General features: G+C 41.1%; 1 protein-coding gene across 9 annotated transcripts in view; it reads right to left on the bottom strand.

The window, feature by feature from the left end:
* The window catches only part of atp2b3 (ATPase plasma membrane Ca2+ transporting 3), a 176,835-nt gene that overhangs the window by 21,927 nt on the left and 130,637 nt on the right, over positions 1 to 24,271 (bottom strand). For all 9 annotated transcript variants that reach the window (XM_016991185.2, XM_016991183.2, XM_008103883.3 and 6 more), the window contains 12 exons: positions 22,754 to 22,968; positions 20,784 to 21,026; positions 19,570 to 19,811; positions 18,927 to 19,161; positions 17,958 to 18,137; positions 16,184 to 16,271; positions 15,789 to 15,895; positions 10,240 to 10,431; positions 5,405 to 5,618; positions 5,031 to 5,242; positions 4,197 to 4,304; positions 269 to 451 (listed from right to left, as the gene is read on the bottom strand). In XM_016991185.2, coding sequence (XP_016846674.2) covers positions 269 to 451; positions 4,197 to 4,304; positions 5,031 to 5,242; positions 5,405 to 5,618; positions 10,240 to 10,431; positions 15,789 to 15,895; positions 16,184 to 16,271; positions 17,958 to 18,137; positions 18,927 to 19,161; positions 19,570 to 19,811; positions 20,784 to 21,026; positions 22,754 to 22,968 — 2,219 coding nt within the window. The remainder of the gene's footprint in view (positions 1 to 268; positions 452 to 4,196; positions 4,305 to 5,030; positions 5,243 to 5,404; positions 5,619 to 10,239; positions 10,432 to 15,788; positions 15,896 to 16,183; positions 16,272 to 17,957; positions 18,138 to 18,926; positions 19,162 to 19,569; positions 19,812 to 20,783; positions 21,027 to 22,753; positions 22,969 to 24,271) is intronic.

Raw genomic sequence — 24,271 nt, 5'->3', positions numbered from 1 at the left:
TGCATTCATTAACTCTTTCTGCTGAAACAAGGCAAATGGGGTGAGGGAATGAAATGCCTCAGCTGGCATAGGGTCTCTCTCTCTCTCCCCCAGGCATGAGTATCAGGGTGAAACCACCATGTCCTGGGAAGGGGTAGGAGAAACCAGATGAAGGGGTTGTCTTCAAGTCACTGCTAAAGCAAAGGAAGGTCTGGGGAAGGAGGGAGGAAGAGGGAAGCATGGGTGGGAGGAGTCAGATGCGAAGAGGCTCCTCCTCCTTGTCTCATACCTGGGTCTGGATGCGGTTGAGGCCTCGGAACCACAGGATCTGGCCACGGCGCAGCTCCCGCTCAGCATGGTCAATTTCCTCCTCATCCTCCGCCAACTCCTCATCGGTGATTTCATCCTTTCCAGGGCCATGACCTGCCTCCTTTAAGCATTTCAGGTGACTGGTGGGAATGGTAGCAATGACCTACGGAAAGGAAGAGAAGCATCTGTTCTAAATCTCAGTCTCTTCCCCATAGGACCAAGACTCATGTGCACAGGCTGATAGAGAGTAACTGGCCCAAGGTCATTCGGTGACTTTTGGGCTTAATGGGAATTTGCAATTGGGTCTCCCAAACTAATCCAGAGCTTTCCAAACTGTGTGTCACAACATGTTAGTGTGTTAGTTGCAATGTGTAGGTGTGTCACACAATTGCAATGAGAAATGACACAAATATTGGAAATATATGTTACTCTCTATAGGGGCCCCTGGTGGCACAGTGCGTTAAACCGCGGAGCTGCTGAGCTTGCGGACCAAAAGGTCCCAGGTTCAAATCCCGGGAGCGGAATGAGCGCCCGCTGTTAGCCCCAGCTCCTGCCAACCTAGCAGTTCGAAAACATGCAAATTTGAGTAGATCAATAGGTACCACTCCGGAGGGACGGTAATGGCGCTCCATGCAGTCATGCCGGCCACATGATCTTGGAGGTGTCTACGGACAACGCCGGCTCTTCGGCTTAGAAATGGAGATGAGCACCAACCCCCAGTCAGTCATGACTGGACTTAACGTCAGGGGAAAACTTTTACCTTTACCTATGTTACTATCTACCAAATTATGTATCTTAAAATATAATGAAAGGTTTGTCAACGTGGGGGTCTCAGGGTGTGGGGTCTCAGGATGGGTTTCTTCAAATTCCATCAATCATCTGATCCAGCACCCTGATGAATTGGTTGCAATCGTCTGCCACACTAATTCCTCTGTTCAAATGTCAGACTCAAACACATCAGTAGTTTGAAGTCCAAACATTTATTTAATATCTACAAACATATTTACAAAGCACAGCAAAGGCCATCGCTCTGAGCTGGCATTCTCTTTACAGCCTCTTCACTCGGCAAGCACCAGCTCAACACACACAGAGTTAAGAACATTCCTCATTCTGAAGGAAGTTCCCGACCTCCAAAAGCCGGAAATCATGCCTGATAGGTCATAGCAATCACAACAGGCTGTCAGTCAAAACTAGCCTGCCCTTAACTGTTTCATTACTGAAACACACACTCTTGCCTAACAGCAGAAAAACACTTGATTTACATTTCATACACATACAACCATAATCCAAAAAAGTTTGCATGATATATGTTGTGTACCCATATATTTCATTTTACAATATCTGTATGTGTATCTTATAGGGGATTGGTTTAACCTCCAGTTTGCTAGTAATACTGAATTACTGTGTTAGAAAATGATGCATCTCTAAAATGTGTGTCACCAACAGGAAATATTTTGGAAGCTCTGCTCTAGACTAACACTCTGAGCACCACATAGCACTCTCACTGGATATAATTTCAAGTCAAAGTACATCAGTCAATGTTATATCTATACATATAAAAATGTAATGTGCTGTTTTACTATGAAGTAAACAACAAAACCACTGAACGAAATCACACCAAATTTGGCCACTAAAGACATAGTCATCCAGTCTATGACTTTCAATAAAAAAACCTAGAAAAATAAAGTTCATATTAGAGGAAGAGGAAGAACTGTTTTTTACTCTTGCTGCCAGTTAGAAGGGTAGGCTCCGGCCACTTTGTCTCCTAGCAACCCACTCAGCCAGAATGGCGCCCAGGGCCTCCTCACTCAGGCCTCTTCCACATTGCCTATAAAATACAGATTATCTGATTTGAACTAGATTATTTGGCAGTGTAGACTCAAGGCCCTTCCACACACCTATATAACCCAGAATGCCAAGGCAGGATAATCCACAGTATCTGCTTTTAACTGGATTATCTTGGGGGAGGGTTCTTGGAATATATCCCCATCATGCTGTAAACGAAGGCACATTCCAACAGATATTACTTAGGAGTAGTTACAAACAATCTAGGTCATATTCAGCCAAGGACAAAAAAAACCCCATAACCTTAATCTGATTATTAGCTAAATGTTGCTTTTTATTGATGATGCAGCTGGAGTTTGGGCCTTGAATGTTCGGACCTCCTGGGTCCAGCTAATGACCAGACTCCCTAGGTGAGCTAGGCAGCCTCAATACCAAGGTCCCAGTCGTCTCCCTTTGGGCACATCTACACTGATACTATAATGCAGCTTGGGACTGGTTTCACTGCACAAGTGATTGACAGGTCTGGAACTCATTTGAGACCAGGAAATTAAACAGGGATCCTAGCCTCAAATCACTCTGTGTTTCCCCACCTCCCTCCTCAGTTCCAAAAAAGATGCCAACAGTGCTCCAAAAGCATACAAAGTGGAGAAAAGGGAAAAGGATCAGTTAGGAGTGGAGGTTATGAATGACCCCTCCTAAGGGATCAACTAGCCTCCTGCTAACTACTCATGCCCATGGGGCATTTCCGGAACCCCCCTCCACCCATTCCAAATCCTACAAAGTGTTTCAGCAAGATGCTTCCCATTCTGCTGAGCCAATTTCACCCTGTGATGTGGAATATTTAGGAATCTGCTGCAGTGCATTAAAGGAATTATTTCAGACTTTCCCGTGACTTTCTTTCATGAGCTGTATATCCTATAATCCATGCTGCAGCCTTTCTTGTTATGCCTTTTTTGGCTGCCATCATTTCAGGTTGGGTTGGAGTCAGATTAAATGATCAGTGTATGGACCTCATCACATGCAGTGAGAGAAGTGTATTCTCCCCGTTTCTCTGTGCTGCCGGCATGGAGTCCCTGGAACCCATCACATGATGCAGGACTACTTCCAGTGGGATTCTGTGGAGCTCTGTGGTGGCAGCGTTGGGGCTGCAGAGCCCAGAGAAGTTGGGGGTACACCCGACTCATAGAAAAAAAGGCAGGAGAGCTGAAGAGGAAGCCGGGGATAGTGGGGAAACGTCATGGGAAGAGATACCACAGACCCCGATGGTAGAGAACACAGAGAGATGGTTCTCTACACTACATGATTTTCCCTGCTGTTCCCCACTTTACAAATGGCCATCTGATAAGGTCCCATATGAGCCCTTCGTCTCTCTCTCCATGTCACCCACAGGTTTTATAATCTCTCATTTGGATGCATTTCAAAGTGATTGGCTCTCATCACCCTCATTGGGCAGTTGTCTCTCATGACTTCCGTTGCTCTTTGAAGATGTTGACCCGAATAAATGCAACTTAAAACATTGCTGACCCTTTGTTTACTTGAAGGGGAGACTCTACCCTTCAGTTATATTGTCCAGATAATGTCCAGTTATATTGTCCAGATAATGGGACAGCCAATCATTGCTTATTTTGCAAAAATGGATTGTAAATCTTCCAACACACTGGAGTTCTTTCTCCCACCCTGGACCTTCCACAGATATATAACCCTCCCTTGCTCAGTTTTCCAATATACCTCACAACCTCTGAGGATGCCTACCATAGATGTGGACAAAACGTCAGGAGAGAAAGTTACTGGAACATGGTCATACAGCCTGGAAGACTCACAGCAACCCAGTGATTCCGGCCATGAAAGCCTTCAAAGCCTACTGTCAAAGGCTTTCACAGCCGGAATCACAGGGGTATTGTGTGGTTTCCAGGCCATACAGCCATGCAGTCCAGAATCCACACAACACTCCAAAATACAGAGTTCCAAATAAGTTTACATGCATTTACTCCCTTTGCAGACCCCTCAAAAAACAAACAAACACTGCATTGTTGCCTTCAAGATATGTAGTAAGAAAACACACATAAGGAAAGGGAAAATGGGAGAATTTACAAATGAGAAAGTCAGAACAAGGCTTTTCTTACCTGCCCCCAGACCAGCTCCCCAAAGCCCACAAACAGACACCAGAGCCACTGCTGTGCATTCAGTGGAGAACAGCTGAATGGCTTTCCTCCAAATTGTACAATGACTATCTGTGAAGAGAAGGGAATAAAGACATAGTGAGAGAAACAGTTGCGTCTGTATTATCTGGAATGGATAGAGGGGCAAGACCATATGGGGAGAAGGATAGGTGTAGCCAGTAGTTGAGAATGGCTGTCTGGCTTCCACTGTGACAAAGCCTGTCACCAATCGCAGGGTGGCGTTAGACACATCTGGGGGCCTGTAGAGGCGATCTTAGGAATTTTGATTGAATATGCTCTAATGGGGCATAATTTGGAAAGGGGCCAAGGTGGGCTACATACAGCATTTGTGCGATAGGTTTAGCTTCAAAAAGTTTAAGTGCCGCCGGTTGTTTTGTTTTTTTTTCATGTCAGGAGCAACCGGAGTTGCTTCTGGAGAGAATTGGCCGTCTGCAAGGACGTTTTGATGTTTTTTACCATCCTTGTGGGAGCTGGAGCTGGTAGAGGGAGCTCATCCGCGCTCTCCCTAGGTGGGATTTGAACCTGGCAGCCTTCAGGTCAGCAACCCGACCTTCAAGTCACAAGGCTTTTATCCCCTAGGCCACCGAGGTTCCTCAGTGCCGCCGGTATAAAGTGGCCTCTAATAATATAAACAAATCCTCATTTAACAGAATCAGGCACTTAGCCATGAGCCCCGTCCATTTAGATGTATACATGTCCATTTTTTTTCCACCCAGATAATCCTCCAATTTTCCTTCCATGTCCCGCTTTGTACCCTCATTTCCTCAAGGCCTGTACCTGGATGCCAAAAGTGCCTAGGACAATGCTGCAGAAGATGGGGTTGCCAAAGATGCCATCAAAGACATTGCGCTCGCCGTGGATTTTGCGGGCGTTGATCTCATTGAAGAGCTGCATCATGACAAAGGTGTTGAAGATGATGGTGTAGTGCTCTGAAGGCGGGGAGTGCAGAGGGGCATTGCGGCCACTGTCGATGTCAAAGAAAACCTCGCCTGTGGGTGGGGAAGGGGGTGGTGGTATAAAACAGTGCATCATGGAGGGAATATCAGATCCAGCAAACCAGAGACCTTGCCCTCCACCCGAGTGGAATTGGGTCAATGGTTTCGTGCCCCTACTGCCCTGCCAATTCCAGGGCAGAGTCATTGGAAACCCACCCACAAACAGGAGGGTGAAGATGATAATGAGCTGGTACACAGCATGGCCCAGAATGTTCTTCATCATGGTCCGGGAAATGAGGGGTTTGTTGCGTCCATATGGCTTGCGCAGCAGCAGGGCCTCGGTGGGGGGTTCGGTTGCAAGAGCCAGAGAGGCAAAAGTGTCCATAATTAGGTTCACCCACAGCATTTGCACTGCCTTCAGGGGAGAGTCCTGTAAGAGAAGTAGAGGGAGGATATTAGTTGGGAACCACTTCCCTAGCTCAATGGTGGGTGCTCAAAATGAAATTAGCAACAGTTAAAGTTTTCTGAATGTCACCTAGTGACATTTACACAAATCTGTTGTGCAGGGCTTGCAGTGGACTCTGCTGAAGATCATTCAGCTGTACTTCATAAAAAAGAAAGTCAGCCAGTTTAGCAAGCTTTGCAAATGCTGATTTGTTATCAGTCAGTGTTTACTTTTTACACTTCGTTTATATACCTAATTTCTTGAGCTAAAAGGTATCCCGAGTGGAAAAGTTTAAGAAGCCCTGGTCTGAAACAGCTCTTGGGACATTTTATAGCAGAGATTTGATAGGAAGAGGGAACAAGGTTGGCCTAAGACATTTTGGTGCAATCTGGGAAATGGTGCTCCCCATTCATTTGCACTGAAGTGCGTAGTACTGGAATTCAACCAAGTTGTCAGTAATACGAAATTCAATTTCATGATAGCCCAAATTTGTTTCCAGAGGTAATAGACTCACTTCGTTTAATGGAAATGCCTGCCTTAACTCCTTTGTTTACTTGGCTATTCCTTTGCCCTGCTAGTTCCTATGCTAATATTATGAAAAACACATAAAGTTCCTAGACATCCCATTTTCTACAGGATGTCATAGCAAGTTTGGAGTCCTCACGTCCATTTCCATATTGGGTTGACACTGGATACGCTAATTCCATATCTGAAAGTTGTTATTGGCTGCTGACCTTTGAGCATTTGGTAAATCTGCAGCAATCAGGCCACATATACTAACTTGTTCCATGCTTTTTCAATCGTTTTAACTCACTTTTAATTTTTGGAAGCATTTTAGCTAAATTACCATTTTTATCTGTATCCTGCTCTGAGATCTCTACTGCTTCTACACTGCAGGCTGGCCAAAAATGCCTTATAGCAGCTAAAGACAGCTTGAGGCATAAATCTATACAAGCATTTCTCTCCTTCTCTGAGAGTGAATACACAAGAACTTCCAAGTAAATAACAATCTCTGCCTTTTGTGGCATCTATTGCTCGAGGCAATTGTTTCTTTCTTCCTAATGGTAAGACCAGGGCCTTCAGTACCCGCACATGAACTAAAAAATACTCCCATGATGACTTCAGCACTTACATAACCTCTTCTGCCACCATGTTAATAGGGAAATCCTTGTTCTGTCTCTTCCACATGTCAAGCAGTCAATGATAAATTGGTTTCAAGTCCCTTGTTTACCAACCTCTCTTCCCTTCCTGCTCCAAATGTTCTCATAACATAACTTGACATAGAACAAATACATACAGTTCACACTGAGAAAACAGAAGAGCCTTAACAACAAATGTCCAAGAAATCAAATAGCTTGAATGAATTCACTATTCTTGATTGGTTAAAAAGTGTCTTGTTCAGAACGTTCTGAAAACATATTAGCTATTAGCCGTACACAGCCACGTGTTGCTGTGGTGTAGTCTGGTGGTATGGAAAATAAAGTAATGAGAAGCAGCCTGGGTTTGAAGCTGTAAAAAAGAGTGAACTCAATGAATGGTTGAATGGCGAGTCAACATATAGATAGGCCCAATAGTGCTTTATTAAATTAATCACCAATAAGTTATAGGCTGCCTTTCTTCTAGCTTAGGAGTCAAAGTGGCTGACAAGTTAAGGAACAAGATACAGCTGCAAACTATTATTACAAAAATTCAGAACAAACAAACAAACAAAAGCTATGTTTAAAATTGAGTGGCTTTGTCTTCACTGTTTTTTGTTGTTGCTGGCTTTTTTATAGTCACCTTTTTCTCTGGGATTTCCATGACAATATTGTGGTTTGTTTTGGTAAGGGAGGAGGTCCAGTGAGTGACACCATGAGTTACCGCACTGGGTGATATCACTTGTTTATCCCAGGCCCAGATTATTCTGGACTAAACCCTGAGATCTAGATATGTGCCCCAGTGATTTGATTAAGTGTTTCGCATTAAGTACCAACCACATTTGATCACAGCTTGTCATTCAAACATACATAACATTTATGCTCCCATTTGGAAATTAAGTCAGCAATCTTAAAAGTAAAATGAGGGGATTAATTTTTTCTCTAACCTATTAAGGGAGATGGGATGAGCCTTGAATTTAGTTCACTTGCATTCAGGCAGAAGGTAGGAGCAGTTGTCCCTCCATGTTCCCTGATTCTTTATCCATAGATTCAACCATGGAATGCTGGAATTTTTTTAATCCAAAAAGCAACCCTGGAATTTGTTATTTTATACTCAGTCCTCTACATTTGTAGGTTTAACTTTTGGAGATTTGATTAGTAAGTTTTCTCTAGGAAGCTCTAGAGCAGGGGTCCCCAAACTAAGGCACGTGAGCCAGATGCTGCCTTCCAAGGTCATTTACCTAGCCGCCACCCGCAGTTTTAGACTTAGGCTCACCCAAAGTCTGAAATGACTTGAAGGCACAACAATTCTAATTTACTTATCTCATTGGCCAGAAGCAGGCCCACACTTCCCATTGAAATCCTAATAGGTTTATGTTGGTTAAAATTGTTCTTATTTTTAAATATTGTATTGTTCTTTCATGGGTTTTTTTGCACTACAAAGAAGACATGTGCAGTGTGCATAGCAATTTGTTTGTATTTTTTTCAAACTAAAGTCCGGCTTCCCAACACTCTGAGGAACCATGGACCAGCACTCTGCTTAAAAAGTTTGAGGACTCCTGCTCTAGGGTGATTCTCCAGTGACTATTCTCGGCATCCATAGAGAACCTAGAGATTCCTGATTTATATATAAATAAAAATGTATAGATTTTAATTGCATTTTTCCAAATTTGGGGGGGGGTCCCTGTACCACTAACCCCCAGAAAAATGGAGGAACTACTGTAAAAGTACCCTCATTTACTATGTTGTTGAATATAGTAAATGTGGCGCAGCTGGCTAGTAACCAGCTGCAATAAATCACTACTGACCGAGAGGTCATGAGTTCGAAGCCCAGGTCGGATTAAGCCCCTGACCATTAAATAGCATGGCTTGCTGTTGACCTAGGCAGCCCCGAAAGACAGTTGCATCTGTCAATTAGGGAAATTTAGGTACGCTTTATACGGGAGGCTAATTTAACTAATTTACAACATCATAAAAAACTGCCAGCAAAACACGAGGAATGGAATGAGGAAGTACAGCCACTACTGGACAGTGAAGCAACAGCTCCCCCTGTGGCCGGAATCGTGAAGCTGGAAAAAAAAAGTTAAATGCCTCTGTGTGTGTCTATATATGTTGTTTGTCTGTTGGCATTGAATGTTTGCCATATATGTGTTCATTGTAATCTGCCCTGAGTCCCCTTTGGGGTGAGAAGGGCGGAATATAAATACTATAAAAAAGTAAATAAATAATGAGACGACCATTCACAAATTTTGGTATCCACGGAGTGGCTGAAACAAAGTCCAGTGAATACCAAAAATAATTTCTAAAGTATTTCCGAAATTGGACGAGGTCCATATCATAACAATAATGAGTTAACTACTTTTCATTACTTTTCGTTAAGTAATTAAGTCAACGGGGAAACTTCAGCTTTCTCCCACATTGTTAGAGCTATTGGCATGAACCTTGCCACAATTATAGAACACATTTACTACTGTTAGCCCATCGAGTTTCAGAATGTTTCACTCATCCACAGATTTTTGGGGAATTTTTAAAGTTTTTCAAAACAACATTTAAAAGACAACAAGCGCTATCTCTTTAAATTTTCTGTACAATGACACAAGATAACGGGATAATCCCCCCAAGTTTTATAAATATTTATACAATTACTGATTTTGGGATTTTTTTTAAAGTTTTGATAAAACCATTTTGTAAAAAAGCCACAACTGTCTCATCAAATGTTTTTAACCAATATTACTTAAATTTAGAGATTTCTTCCCAGCCTAGCACAGATTTACTTACTACATATCAGTCAGTCCTCCTCTTTGCAGATTCAACAATTTATTGGAACTCTGGCTGCTGCTAAGAGTGACAAATCTCTCTCCTCTCCTGATTGGAGCTTTCTGATGCTGAGCGGAATTCTGGGAAATGTAGTTTAGGACAGGCCCTTTTGAATTCTCTGGCATAGAGCTCTTTGCCTTCCCAAACTACACTTCCCAGAATTCAGTGCTCTCTCAGTCTCTTTCCCAGCTCACTCAGCTCATTCCGCTCTGCTGCTTTCCTCGCCTCATGTCAAAAGGCAGCCTATCTCTTCTTAACCTAAAGAGGAATGGCAGCCTTTTTGGCTTCGCCTCACTTGCACTAAAAATGAAACTGACTTCCAAGCATTACGGAATTCAAACGAAAAAGTACTGGGTGAGTTTTGATTCTTACGTTTTTGCTTGTTTCTTAATATCTAATCTGTATATACAAAACTTATGAATTTGATATGACTAACGTTTAAAAATAAATATTTGCACACCCCTAATACCATTGCCCCCCGAAAGTCTTTGCAAGTTGCAGCAAAAACGCGATTCAGGCATTCAGATTGTAACAAGCTGCACCGCTTGCTGAGCTGGACAGTTGCGCCTAGTACCCTGGAACTGAGCTTTCCTAAATTGCACATGTTTCTCCTCCTTCTTTAGCCTAGAGATGATCCACGAAGGCTTACCCACCTGTGTGATGCAGGCACCAGTGAAGGCCACAATGACTGCCACCACATTAACTGTGAGCTGGAACTGCAAAAATTTGGAGATGCTGTCATAAACGTTGCGGCCCCACATCACCGCCTTGACAATGCTGGAGAAGTTGTCATCTGTTAGGATGATGTCCGAGGCCTCTTTCGCCACATCAGTGCCGGCTAGGCCCTGGTTGATGGCACAAAACAACATGGTGGGTACTATTGGGCAAGTAACCTCTACTTCAGAGCTTTCCAAACCATGTGTCTCAACACGTTAAGTGTGTCGGCTGCAATATGTAGGTGTCTCACCCAGATATAAAGAGACATTTCTAATTCTATGTGAAATGATAAACAAGTCATATATTTTTAAATATATATATACTGTATATACTCAAGTATAAGTCTAGTTTTTCAGCCCTCTTTTTAAGACTGAAAAAGCCCGCCTCGGCTTATACTCGGGTGAGGGTCCTGGTTGGCTTATATTTGAGTCAGCTTATACTCGAGAATAAATGGTACATTTATTATTTCTCTCTATTATTATTGGTATTATTACATTTATTATTTTTCTCTATTATTGTTGCTACTATTACATTTATTTTACTCTATTTTTATTATTAATAATACATTTATTATTTCACTCTGATCTTATTATTATTGCATTTATTATTTTACTCTATTTATTATTGCATGTATTATTTTCCTGTATTTATTATTATTATTATTATTATTATTATTATTATTATTACGTGTATTATTTTACTCTATTATTGTTGCTACTATTACATTTATTTTACTCTATTGTTATTGTTATATTATTATTATCTCGGTGGTGGCTCCTCGGCTGTGGAACACCCTCCTCAGCAACATACGGCAGATACCAACTCTCCTAGGCTTCAGGAAAGCCTTAAAGACATGGTTGTGATGCAAGCTTTTAATGAATGAGAACATTATTGCGCCAAATTGCTATGTGTGTGTGTGTAAAGAAATCCTTGCAAAGTTGCTTGCAAAAGATCTCTGCAAAAAAGGGGAGCTGAGCTTTTGCAGAGGCAAGCCACGCCTCAAACAATGTATCGGTTTGCTGTCAGATGGCTGGGTTTGTCAGTTGGGAATCTGAGCTTGCAGGGAGAGCACAGAAAAGACAGGCTGCAGTTTAAATATGCTATGCTGGATATACTGAATGCTGATTGATTAGTTATTGATCCTATGCAACTACAAGGACATTGTACGATTGCTGAACTGTTTACTTAACTTCAACTCAACAAGTAAAGTTCCTTTGTTCTTTCAATTCCTTTGCCTGGGCTGAGTCTTTTGCACATGGTGTTAACTGGACACTGCTGGTTCCACTATACACACTCGCTAACAAACATGGACTTTACATGACCTGTACGAAGATTTATTGAGGATTCTGGATGAATGGATTTTAATCTTGGACATGCTTAAAATTTTATATAATGTGATTTTATTTTGCAATGGTACTTGTTTTATATGAATTGTTGTTTTGTAGATTTCTATATGAATTGTTGTTTTTACATTGTTTTTAGGCATTGAATTTTTGCCTCTTTATTGTAAGCCGCTTTGAGTCCCCTCGGAGAGAAAGGCTGGGTAAAAGTGATGCAAATAAATAAATAAATAAATAAATAATACATTTATTATTTCACTCTGATATTATTATTATTATTATTATTATTATTATTATTATTTCACTCCATTTATTATTACATGTATTATTTTCCTGCATTTATTATTATTATTATTATTATTACATGTATTATTTTACTCTATTATTGTTGCTACTATTACATTTATTTTACTCTATTTTCATTATTATTATATTTATTATTTCACTCTGATCTTATTATTATTGCATTTATTATTTTACTCTATTTATTATTACATGTATTATTTTCCTGAATTATTTTATATTATTATTATTATTATTATTATTACATGTATTAATTTACTCTATTATTATTAAAAGGAAACATAAGCACATTTACATTGAAGAAGGTGAGAATAATGATTTGATCAGAGTTGGACAGTCTTACCTTAAATTAGAGCTTGATGTAAATATTCAAAAATATTTAACCTACCGATGCCTCAATTAATGTAATTTTATTGGTATCTATTTTTATTTCTGAAATTTACCACCCTCGGCTTATATTGGAGTCAATGTTTACCCAGGGTTTTTTGTGGTAAAATTAGGTGCCTCGGCTTATATTCGGGTCAGCTTATACTCGAGTATATACGGTAAATGACAGGTTATCATGCAATATGTTGTGTCCATGAACATTATTACAATTGGTTTACGTGCTTGTATTTTTCATAAGGGATAGGTTTACTCTCTTGGTTGTGAGTAAAACTGAATTATGGTGTCACTAAACGATGGATATCTAAAAAGCAGGTCACCAGTATGAAATACTGGTTTGTGAGACCAGGTTTGTGAGAGTATTCAGGACTACATACAGGGAGCATATTCTCCAACATTTCAAAGTTGAAAACGGGGACACAAGTAGACAAGTAAAATCATAGTGTTGTCAACATGGCAAAACCTATTAATGAAGAACAGATAAGCTAGGAGAGGCTGTAGCTATTTGCTTTTGACTAGGTCTACTGGGAAGGCAAGACTCCCGCCTTGCCTTTCTCTGTTAATTGAGTGCTTTGGCATTCTTGACTCAGGCTGGATCTACACTGTCATATAATCCAGATTATCAAAACAGAAAATCCAGCTTATCTGCTTTGAACTGGATTATACAAGTCTACACTGCCAGAAACTGTCAGAAACCAGAAGGAAGAGACAAAACCTGGAACATCTCAAAAGCAGCTGGAAAAGTATCATGACAGAAAATTAATCAGGACAGTCCTTGCCAAATTGGGACATTTAGTGGATATGAAATTGTCCATCCCAGGTATTCTTTTAAATGTCTAGGGAAACGAGAAGTTCAGCTTTAGCCAAAAGCAGAGAAAAATATATAGAAGAATTAATGTGTTGTTGAAGGCTTTCATGGCTGGGATCACAGGGTTGTTGTATGTTTTTTCGGGCTGTATGTCCATGTTCCAGAAGTATTCTCTCCTTCTACTTCTGGAACATGGCCATACAGCCCGAAAAACATACAACAACCCTGTAGAAGAATTAAGTTTGTATCTCTTAAGCTTGTGATTAATATACTTTTAATATTCAAGACTTCTAGATTTCTAAATACAGTAGAGTCTCACTTATCCAACATAAATGGGCTGGCAGAACGTTGGATAAGCGAATATGTTGGATAATAAGGAGAGATTAAGGAGAAGCCTAATAAACATCAAATTAGGTTATGATTTTACACATTAAGCACCAAAACATCATGTTATACAACAAATCTGGCAGAAAAAGTAGTTCAATACGCAGTAATGCTACGTAGCAATTACTGTATTTATGAATTTCACATCAAAATATCATGATATATCGAAAACATTAACTATACAAATACGTTGGATAATCCAGAACGTTGGATAAGCGAGTGTTGGATAAGTGAGACTCTACTGTATAAGAGTCACCTGATTGTATGGAGCCCCTTGGTGGCAGGACTGCTGACTGACAGGTTGGTGGTTTGAATCCGGGGAGAGCGGGTGAGCTCCCTCTGTCAGCTCCAGCTCCCCATGCAGGGACATGAGAGAAGCCTTCCACAAGGATGGTAAAACATCAAACAGTTGGGCGTCCCCTGAGCAACGTCCTTGCAGATGTCCAATTCTCTCACACCAGAAGCGACTTGCAGTTTCTCAAGTCGCTCCTGACATAAAAAAAACTGATTGTGCGTTTCATGCTCTTCTGTACATCCTTTGTCTTTTTTTCATTACATTCTTTGTGCCCCACAAATAAATATAAATATAACTGGAATGCTCTGGAAACCTGATTATTGAAAAGAACAATACACTGAATTATGACTAGCATGACATCTAGATTTCAATAGGCCTGACATTCAGTTAGGATACAGAACTTGAAAACTGTTTTTTTAATGGTCAGAATTGATAATAGTACTGGGCTTTTTGATAATACATTGCTAATGAAATATGGGCAATACCAAACTAATACTGTAGATTAGTTTCCAAACCACTACTGTAAAGCAAATACGGTCTTGAAGTTAATAACATTTTTTTTCACTCGCCAGAAAAGATGAATAAAAATGATGTGCTATCCCTCCTTTTCCCAGCACACAGTTACATGCAATAGCACATACTATACCTGCTACATAAGTTTTGGTGTAGTCTCATGTAAATAGAAGCTTATACAGTAGAGTCTCACTTATCCAACATTCACTTATCCAACGTCTGGATTATCCAACACATTTTTGTAGTCAATGTTTTCAATATATCGTGATATTTTGGTGCTTACTTTGACTACATAGCATTAATGTGTAATGAACTACTTTTTCTGTCAAATTTGTTGTATAATATGATGTTTTGGTGCTTACTTTGTAAAATTATAACCTATTTTGATGTTTAATAGGCTTTTTCTTAATCTCTCATTATCCAACATATTCGCTTATCCAACATTCTGCCGGCCTGTTTATGTTGGATAAGTGAGACTCTACTGTATATAGCTTTAGCAATTAAAGACAGTCTATTCAGACAGCACTGACTGAGAGGTGAAATCTCACAATATCTTCCAGTTCCCAGATTCCTTGTGATTTTTTAAAAGTGTCCTTACTATAATCATATGATAAATAACACCTCACTCCAATCATTTTTGCATGCAAGAATTCATAATCTCACTCTTTTCCCTTTCTGCTGGGCCAGATTGTAAGTTTCTTCAGATTTTTGATGACACACAGATGAAAGACATGCTATTAGCTCTTTCTGTTTCATGTGTACAGTTGGCCCTCTGTAGCCACAGGTTCTGCATTCATGGATTCAACCAATCACAGCTTTAAAATATTTGAAAAAAAACCCCCACTGCAAACAGCAAACCTGGATTTTGCAACACACAGAGCCCTACGCTGCTGTGTAAGCCAATCCTGCTGTAGCCTTGCAGCATTAAGCAGTTCTTCAGGCCATTTAATATAAAGGAGCCCATTTTACAATCCATATACAGTGTTCCCTCCCTTATTGTGGGGGTTACGTTCCAGGACCACCCACGAAAAGTGAAAATCCGCGAAGTAGGGACGCTATATTTGTGTTGTTTACAATATCATTGGCAAGTCTGCCACTGCCTTTTGAGGCGAAAACAAAGCTGCTTCAACCTCCTTTTCTCTCCCTTCGGCTTCTACTTCCTTCCTTCCTTAGGCTTCTCCTTAGGAAGGAAGTAGAAAGAGGGGTTTATAATATTATTTTATTATTTGTACTATTATTTTAGTATTTATTTAAAAAACGCAAGACAGCGAGTCCGCAAAAAGCGAACCGCAAAGTAGCGAGGGAACACTGTATAGTGGGACTGGAGCATCCATGGATTTTGGGATCCATAGAGGATCCTGAAACCAAACTTCAGTAGATACTAAGGGCACCTGTATTCTGTATGTCTTTACACTAGTTTCAAGAGTATAGAGTTCCATTGGAATTCAATTTTCTTACCATAGCAAACCCCACATCAGCCTTCTTGAGTGCTGGTCCATCGTTCGTTCCATCACCAGTGACAGCAACCACCTGGCGCTGTTCCCCAATAGTGCTGTCAATGATGCCTTTAAAAGTTAAAAATCTGAGTTATGTTGAAGTAGCAAATGGGCTGTTATATACATCCAAGTCCATAATAGGGAACTTTTATTTGCAGTACTGAGATGCTTTCAGAGATAACCTGCTCTGTGGAATTTGCTTACTTTCGGACAATCCCACATCCCCACCACTAGAGTTCAGAAAAATCACTTTTTTCAAACTACAGCTCTCAGGATACACCACATCCAGCAGAGAGGTAGTCCAAGCTCTGCTCTCTCCTATCTTGACCGAAGGCAAAGACAATGGCAGCCTCTTACCCTTCACCAAGGTATGTTTGTCAGTGGGTGATGAGCGAGCCAGGACCCGCAATTTTGGCCAGATTTTATCCAGGCGTTCCTGTTCTATCTGTAGTGTGGGAAGGCAGAAAACAAAAAAAGAATGATTGGGTAACAGAACAGAACAAGGATGCTAACTTATACCAGTTGGCATTATGGTTCACGACATAGGTAAAGGTAAAGGTTTCCCCCTGACATTAAGTCTAGTCATGTCCGACTCTGGGAGTTGATGCTAATCTCTATTTCTAAGCCGAAGAACCAGCGTTGTCCGTAGACACCTCCAAGGTTATGTGACTGGCATGACTTCATGGAGTGCTGTTATATGTATATGCAGATCAAAATATTTGCCACAATGCAACAGACATATTTCCCTGACAGGAGCAAAACTGCAGTTGTGCATACATTATGTTTATGCATTGGGAATTGCACTTCACACTTGTGCTATATGGTTGTGCAGTAAACATTCCTTGCACGTTTCACACTAGAGTTGTACCTTGTATGACATCTAGTTATTAACGGTCTCCTTGCTAGGCCAACAATGTCTTTGCTGTACATTTTTAATGTGACGGGATGTTCAAATATCTTTGACCATATGAAGTAAATTGGAACTTGTTAAAAATGGCTAACATTGTTTGGAACACTTCACCATTGTTTAGAGTGGCTAACAGGGTGCTTGCCCAGAAGACAAACAGCTTTTGCTTTTGCCTTATGATTCTCCAAATGTGAGAAGAGGGAAGAAGGAAGGACTTGAGTTCTGGACTTGTTTATGTAGTGGGAAACTAAAGCTCCCTATTATACTAAAAGGTAAAGGTAAAGGTTTCCCCTGATGTTAAGTCCAGTCATGACCGACTCTGGGGGTTGGTGCTCATCTCCATTTCTAAGCCGAAGAGCCGGCATTGTCCGTAGACATCTCCAGGTCATGTGGCCGGCATGACTGCATGGAGCGCTGTTACCTATACTATTATACTATGTAACAAAATTTGAAAAAAATCTGTTCATGGTTTGCAAGTGTTCTTTCCTGTTCAGTTGTGTGATACTTACTTTGACAGTAGTTGTTATACTTTGTTTTTGTGGCTGCCACAAACTATGTTGAATTGACTGAGACTCTATGAAACATTCGTTGAAAAACTATAACAAAATGTGCAAAAATAAACTTTTGCAGTTTAATACATTTCCCATGTTTTTATGAAAGAATCAATTAGGAAATGACATTTACAACCCAGGAACAAAAGCTGTGTTATTTCTGAGTCTGTCTCCAGTCTGCTTCAGCATATCAGTTTTTGTGTGTGGGATTCCACTTGGCTGAAACACAGGGTTTATATTCTTTCTGAGGGCTAAATTGAGGAAAAAGACATAACGTTTCCTTCTGCCCTTGCCTGTCAATGTACAAAGGCAGAGCAGATGGTTGTAGGACTCTTACTTCAGTCCTTGTCCTGGAACAACATCCTTTGCCATACCTAAGGGCAGCAGGGAGCTTAGAGAACAAGAGGAAAGTCATGTGTGGCACATACCCCTCCCTCTACTTTCACATCAGCCTGCACTTGAGACAGCTGCCTCGTGTTCCTTTATGCTAGAGCCAGTTCTCTGCACACAAGTGAGAGCTAAATATATGTAGTAGAACCCCCTCCATTGATCCCCAAATGCCTGACAGCAAAAAAGATGCCCCAGGAGAAAGAGAAAAATGCTATTCCAAACTGTCCCCTCGGCTCTCACATGTCAGGAGCAGCCAGAGATTTAATACAACATATCAGGTCACCTCTCCCTTTTCATTGCGGATTCGCCGATTGAACTCCTTCCCCTCCAAGCACAGGAAGTCCTCGCCCGGCTGTATGATGCCACATTTGGCCGCAATGGCCCGGGCAGTGTTGATGTTGTCTCCTGTCACCATGCGGACAGTGATGCCGGCACGCTGGCATTTGCGGATGGCCTCTGGCACCTGCAAGACCAGAGACAAGAACAGTCAGAGATTTCTTTAGAATGCATCAATCTGTTTGTGTAATCAATTTTTATCTGCCTTTCCAAATCATAATCTGTCTTCCTGTGCAGCTGGATAATATGAAAACCAATAGAAACATGTTAATAAAATAATCAGAAATGTCACTAGAGTTCATTTTTGCATACAGCCCTTTTAAATTGAAAATACGATTTGAAGATATCAGCAAACAGAATATAAGCACTTTTTTCATCATAAGCCTATTAGACACCACACTCATACAATGAAATTATTAGACAACATAGCATTGATTTTGGATTCCTAGGACTATCAACTTTACATTTCCAATACAGATCTGGGTTTCATGTTTTGTGGGCAAATATTTCCCATTGACTAGTATTTGTCACAGATATTCAGAGCAAATAGCAGCTAGCAAGATTTCTGGTGGAAACTGCCACCAAGATCCAATTCATATTAACAGCATGATCTGGACTGCGGCCGTATGTGTGATGTATGTGACCATGGCTTGAATGAGTCTCTTTAGAGCAGAAATCTGGGACTGCCCTGAGACATTTTACTTTCTCAGGAAGAGCAACATAGTGGGCTAGACTCACATTTAAAAAATTGTAAAAAAAAAAAAAAGGAACTGCCTCCGCAGAAACTTTGTTAACTAGTCTCCCTGCAAATGGAGACAAGAAGGCGATAAATATAGTAAAACAAAAAGTGCTATTTTTGGTTTCATTTTTTTTCCTTTGGAGAAGGGCAGCATACTTATCTATGAAACCAACCAACCTCCGGCCGTACAGGGTCCTCGATTCCCACCACGGCAATGCAAGTCAGGTCTATCACAATATCGTTCTCGTTGTCCCAGTCAGGTTCCTTCCCAGCTGAGAAATCCCGGTAAGCCACACAGATTGTTCGTAGACCGTCACATGCCATGGGCTCAATCACTTTCTTGATCATTTCATCTCGGTCCCGGGGCCGGAACGCACGCAGTTCTCCATTGCTGTTCAGGATGTTTGTGCACCTGGGAAAAGGACAGTGTGGGAAAGACAATCACATTAACGGATAATGATTGTATCTGGTTCGAGGTCTGCAAGACTATTAATGAAAAGGCCTGCATCGCACACTCATCCCTGCCACTGGGAGAAAACTGCAAGCATCAGATCTTCCTACTGCTAGTCTGATAATGTGTTTACCTGAAGAATGTGTAAACCCATGGTTTAGTTGGTGGAAAAATTAATTAAAAGGTCTATGGTAAAAGAAATGTGTACAAAAAGCAGATATTAGGAAAAGGACATACAGGTATTCCATTCCCCCATTTTTTGACAACCCACTTTTCAACTATCCATTTTTTATCTGTTTTGAATTATATCCAGGACACTCACAAACACCAACTGAGTTCTCTATCTCACACGATGGAGGGCAGACTCACTTTTTGAGAATGATCTCAGAAGCGCCTTTGCTGAAGAGGCGGTAGCCACCATCGGGCATGCAGATGACAGTGCTCATGGACTTGCGGACAGAGTTAAAGGTGTACACCTTATACAACTTCTCCTCAGGGATCTGTTCACGCACTGGCTGGTAGTCGCGTCGCAGGTCAAGCACAAAGGCCAGCAATGCACATTCTGTCTTGTTGCCCACCTGGCGTGGCAGACCTCCTTCCTTTTCTGGAGGCTGAAGGAAGCAGAGGATAAGGAAGAATAAGAGCAAGAGGTTCTCTCTGATATGTGTTGGAGCTCACTAACAGAAAGGCATCAGTAAATGTCTTTAAATTGTTATTCCCAGGATTTGGGGGGGGGGGGGGGAGGACGGGGACAGGGATGTTTGAACTGGCATCAAGCTAAGGTAAGAAGGGATATTCCAATATACGGTAGTTTTCTCCTTGAGTCAGATGAGCAAATGGCACCCTAAAGTCCACAAATGGGTTGCTTGATTTTACCGATTCTTTAATCTTACTGTCATCCTTTACCATATGTGAAGCAACAGGCTAGGTTGGAATGGGACAAAAAAACTGGGAAGATCCACCTGCTGCCTCCCACCATCTGCTTCATGAGCCAGTTGCCTCACTTTGTCTAATGGTAGGTTGACTTGCAAAATAGCAGCCATTGACCAACAATCTAATAATGGTGTCTTTTTTTATTATTAAAGTGATGCAGACGTACAAACTTAAAAACGGGGAGGGTTACATAAGGAAGACCGTGGGGATAGTTTTAGGGTGGGAAAGAAACGGGAAATAGGGGTAAGGGATTTACAATAGAAAAAGGGAGGTGGGAAAGGGAAAGGGGGAAAGGGAAATGAGGGAAGGGGATGGGGTAGGTTTATACGCACATTTCTTCCTCCTTTCACAATGGTTTATGTATATTAAGTTACCATTATTGTCCCGGTTCTTCTTTTATTTAGTATTTTTCTTTTTCTTTGAAATATATGTTCACTTTTTCCCAATAATGGTGTCTTTATGTGATGAATTATGACCTCCTTCATTTCCAGCCAACATCGTCAATGGCTGTGCTAGTTGGATATGGTGGGACCGTCACTAAAATGGGTACAGTGGCTACATGCAGTATCATAGCTCTGGCCCATCTAAACCTGATTGCAACAGCATGAAGAATTCAGAACAAGACAGAGAGATAGTGTTTCTCCACTCACTAGTATCTTGGTAGTGTAGGCACTGTTGACAGCAATGGCATGCACCAGCAGGTCCAGTGTCTTGGATGTCAGGTTGCTGGGGTCAGGGATCTCTTTGTAGTATGTGTCACCCAAATGGGACTGCACCACAGTCATACGGTTGGTGGTGAGGGTGCCAGTCTTGTCTGAACAGATGGCTGTGGCATTGCCCATGGTCTCACAAGCATCCAGGTGTCGAACCAGGTTATTATCCTTCATCATTTTCTGAGGTTGAAATAGAAAGAGACTTGTGTGTGAGTGAGACAGACATCTAATCATTTACAGCAACTAGATTTCTCCCTATGGGATGGGAAAGAAAACCCATGGCTGGGGCCTCCAGTAACTGCCTCTCTCTGTTTTACTTGGGCCTTCAATGCAATGCCAATGGTATGGGTCTTCAGTCAGTCAGACTGGTAAATCAAGTGAGGACAACAAATAAATTGCATTGCACTTCATGTTTCAATTGTCCGAGGGCCCATCTAACAAGTCAAATGACCAGTCTGTTCAGGGGTGAACAGACTCTGTGGCATTCACATGATACACAGGATCCATTTGCCTTAACACAGAAGTGTGCTTAATACAGGCTTGCCCCATGTTATAAAAAAAGCCACCAAACACATCTGCATTTTGGGTCAGTGTAAGCAATTGTGCCACTTCCTATTCTCAAAGTGGCTGCAGAGTTTTTATACCTGGACTTGGGCAGCCTTGGGAAAGGAGACGTCAGGAGAGAATGCTTCTGGAACATGGCCACACAGCCCGAAAGACATACAACAACCCTGTGATCCCGGCCATGAAAGCCTTCGACAACACATATATACCATACTTTCCTTTTTTTACGTTTCTCTGGAGATTAGATCAGCCCCCTCCCTCCTGTCCTTCAGGAAGATGGTAAAGACCTGGCTGTGGGACCAAGCCTTTGGGACAGTGCAATAATGGCAGCAATAGGAAATTCCATGGCTGACTTGTGATGGTTTGAAATAATGGTTATAATGTGAAGATAACTGATCTCAGTGTTTATGTACATTTATGGTTTATTTTATGTTCTGGCATTGAATGTTTGTCGTATGTATGTTGTGCTCCGCCCTGAGTCCCCTTCGGGGTGAGAAGGGCTGAATATAAATGTTTTGAATAAATAAATAAATAATCGCAGAAACTGATGGTGGTCAGTTGACTTCCAACCAATGAAGGGGCCCAGGACTTATAAGACCACTCTGTCCTGGTTAGATGGGCAGGTAACAATGCTGAATTCCTCCTGCCTTACCTCACTTTATCAACATGCGTACCAGCTCAGTCTCACCATGCTTCAGAATGCCTCATATGCTCATTAAGGCCTTTCACCCACACACCAATCAACTCATCTTTATCACATTATATGTCAGACTGTTCATTTTTCCTTGCTGGGAAAACCAGACCTCAGCTCTGACTAGCCACTTGAAAAGCACGTAGGAAACCTAAAAACTGTGACATTGAAGCCCATGCTAGAGGAACATACTACCCAGGGTCACTTCTATGCCCCTTCTTCATTATCCTTCTACCCCACAAAGACAGATCACAGTACAAATGATCCATCCCTACCGCTTTCACTCCCTAATCTTAAATGGAGCCAATGCTGTCCCAGAAGGCAAATGACAAGATGGATGCCACATGGACTGGGCAGTGTATCTTATTTCAACACTGCCAAAGGAAAATGCTTTATTTTGCTCAAGGATGGCATGTATTTTTACAGGATGTAGGACTAGTAATGTGGCACAACTCTGACTTCTAGAAGAGGTGGTCAAAGGAGGAAAATCGGGAGGTGGAGATGCTGTTACTGCTCCCCTTGTAACTACTACTTGAGGCAGTTGCCCTGCTGTGTCGAATGATAGAGCCAGTAATGTCCTTTACAGAATGAAGGAGTGACTTTTTAAGGAGGACAATATTAGAAGATTCTGCTTTTTCCCACCAGTTCTAACCTTGACGGAATAGGCGAGAGAGATTGTAACAGCCAATGGCAAGCCTTCAGGCACGGCTACCACCAGGACAGTGACTCCGATGATGAAGAACTTGACAAAATATTGCACATAGACAGGGGTGCACTCTGCCAACCATGTCTTCCCATCGATGACAAATGTCTCAATGACAAAATACAGGACCAAGATGATGACAGTGATGGCAGACATCACCAGCCCTGCCAGGAGAGAAAGAAAAAAAAAGAAGGAATGGTTAATCAGGTGGGATGAAAGGGAACTCTTTGAGATCTTATAGCACCTTAACTTCCTTCATGTTTACAATTTTCACTCAGTGCACTTTGCCCAGCCCATTGTATGATTGTATTGCTGTGTTTTATCATGTGCTTTATAATGACTGTGATTTTATTTTATGCCTTTTAATTTTATTTGTGTGTTTTTTGTATTTGATACCATTGTATGCATGTTTTATATCTCTGAGCTGCCGCAAGTCCCTCTGGGGAGATGGTGGAGGGGTATTATTATTATTATTATTATTATTATTATTATTATTATTATTATTATCTGAGGCTTGTCACTCTCCCACCCAAAAGGCATTAAACAATGAAAACATTTAAGATTGAAAGCAAGGGAAAGGAATGTCTAGTCCTCCTGATGCCACCACTGTTTTCAGCCTGGGAATGTTGCTACGTCTTGTGTTATGTGTATTTATAGTACAATATAGTACAATTTTTATGTCTAAATTTTTAAATATTTAATATTTTAAGCTTTGATTTTATGTGTTTTGGGGCACTGAATTGTGCCATGTGTAAGCCGCCTTGAGTCCCCTCTGGGATGAGAAAGGCGGGATATAAATGGGCCAAATAAATAAATAAATAAATAAATAAATAAATAAATAAATAAATAAATAAATAAAATGACCCCCGAAATGCAGGAGTGTTTTCTACCGTTTTATTAAATCTTCCATTGATACCATGTGGTGCTTCTGACAGATGCCATTCTTTTCAAAATGGTTCGCTATCATCCACTGTTTTAATTTTCCACAGTAAGTTTAGGAACATATCCACCATTCTTTTTTTAAGAGCAAGTTTTTAATGCTTGGAACACTTTTTAATCCCTGTGAATTGTACCAACCTCCACATTTGGAAATTGTTTTTTTTTAAATGGGAATTTCTATTTTTCTCTTTTCAAGGTAGATTTTGCCCTTCTTAAATGGAAATTATACAGGGACTCTAACCCAGATCCATAACAGCATAACTATGTCTCGGGTTTTGCAATGTAATCATCTCTGCTTTCAACAATTGTAATGCTCACCATAGTTAATACATTCTAATGTTGTTTTTTTAATGTGGGCAATTTTTTTTTCATGTCAGGACGCCTGGATGTTTTGATGTTTTTACCATCCTTGTGGGAGGCTTCTCTCATGTTCCCTCATGGAGCTGGAGCTGATAGAGGGAGCTCATCCACGCTCTCCCCGGGTGGGATTTGAACCTGGCAGCTTTCAGGTCAGCAACCCAACCTTCA

The sequence above is a fragment of the Anolis carolinensis genome, chromosome 2 (assembly GCF_035594765.1).
Source record: "Anolis carolinensis isolate JA03-04 chromosome 2, rAnoCar3.1.pri, whole genome shotgun sequence".
In the NCBI taxonomy this organism is placed as follows: domain Eukaryota; kingdom Metazoa; phylum Chordata; class Lepidosauria; order Squamata; family Dactyloidae; genus Anolis; species Anolis carolinensis.
Note: the sequence above shows the minus strand (reverse complement) of the source record. Positions and strands in the feature narration are given on the sequence as shown.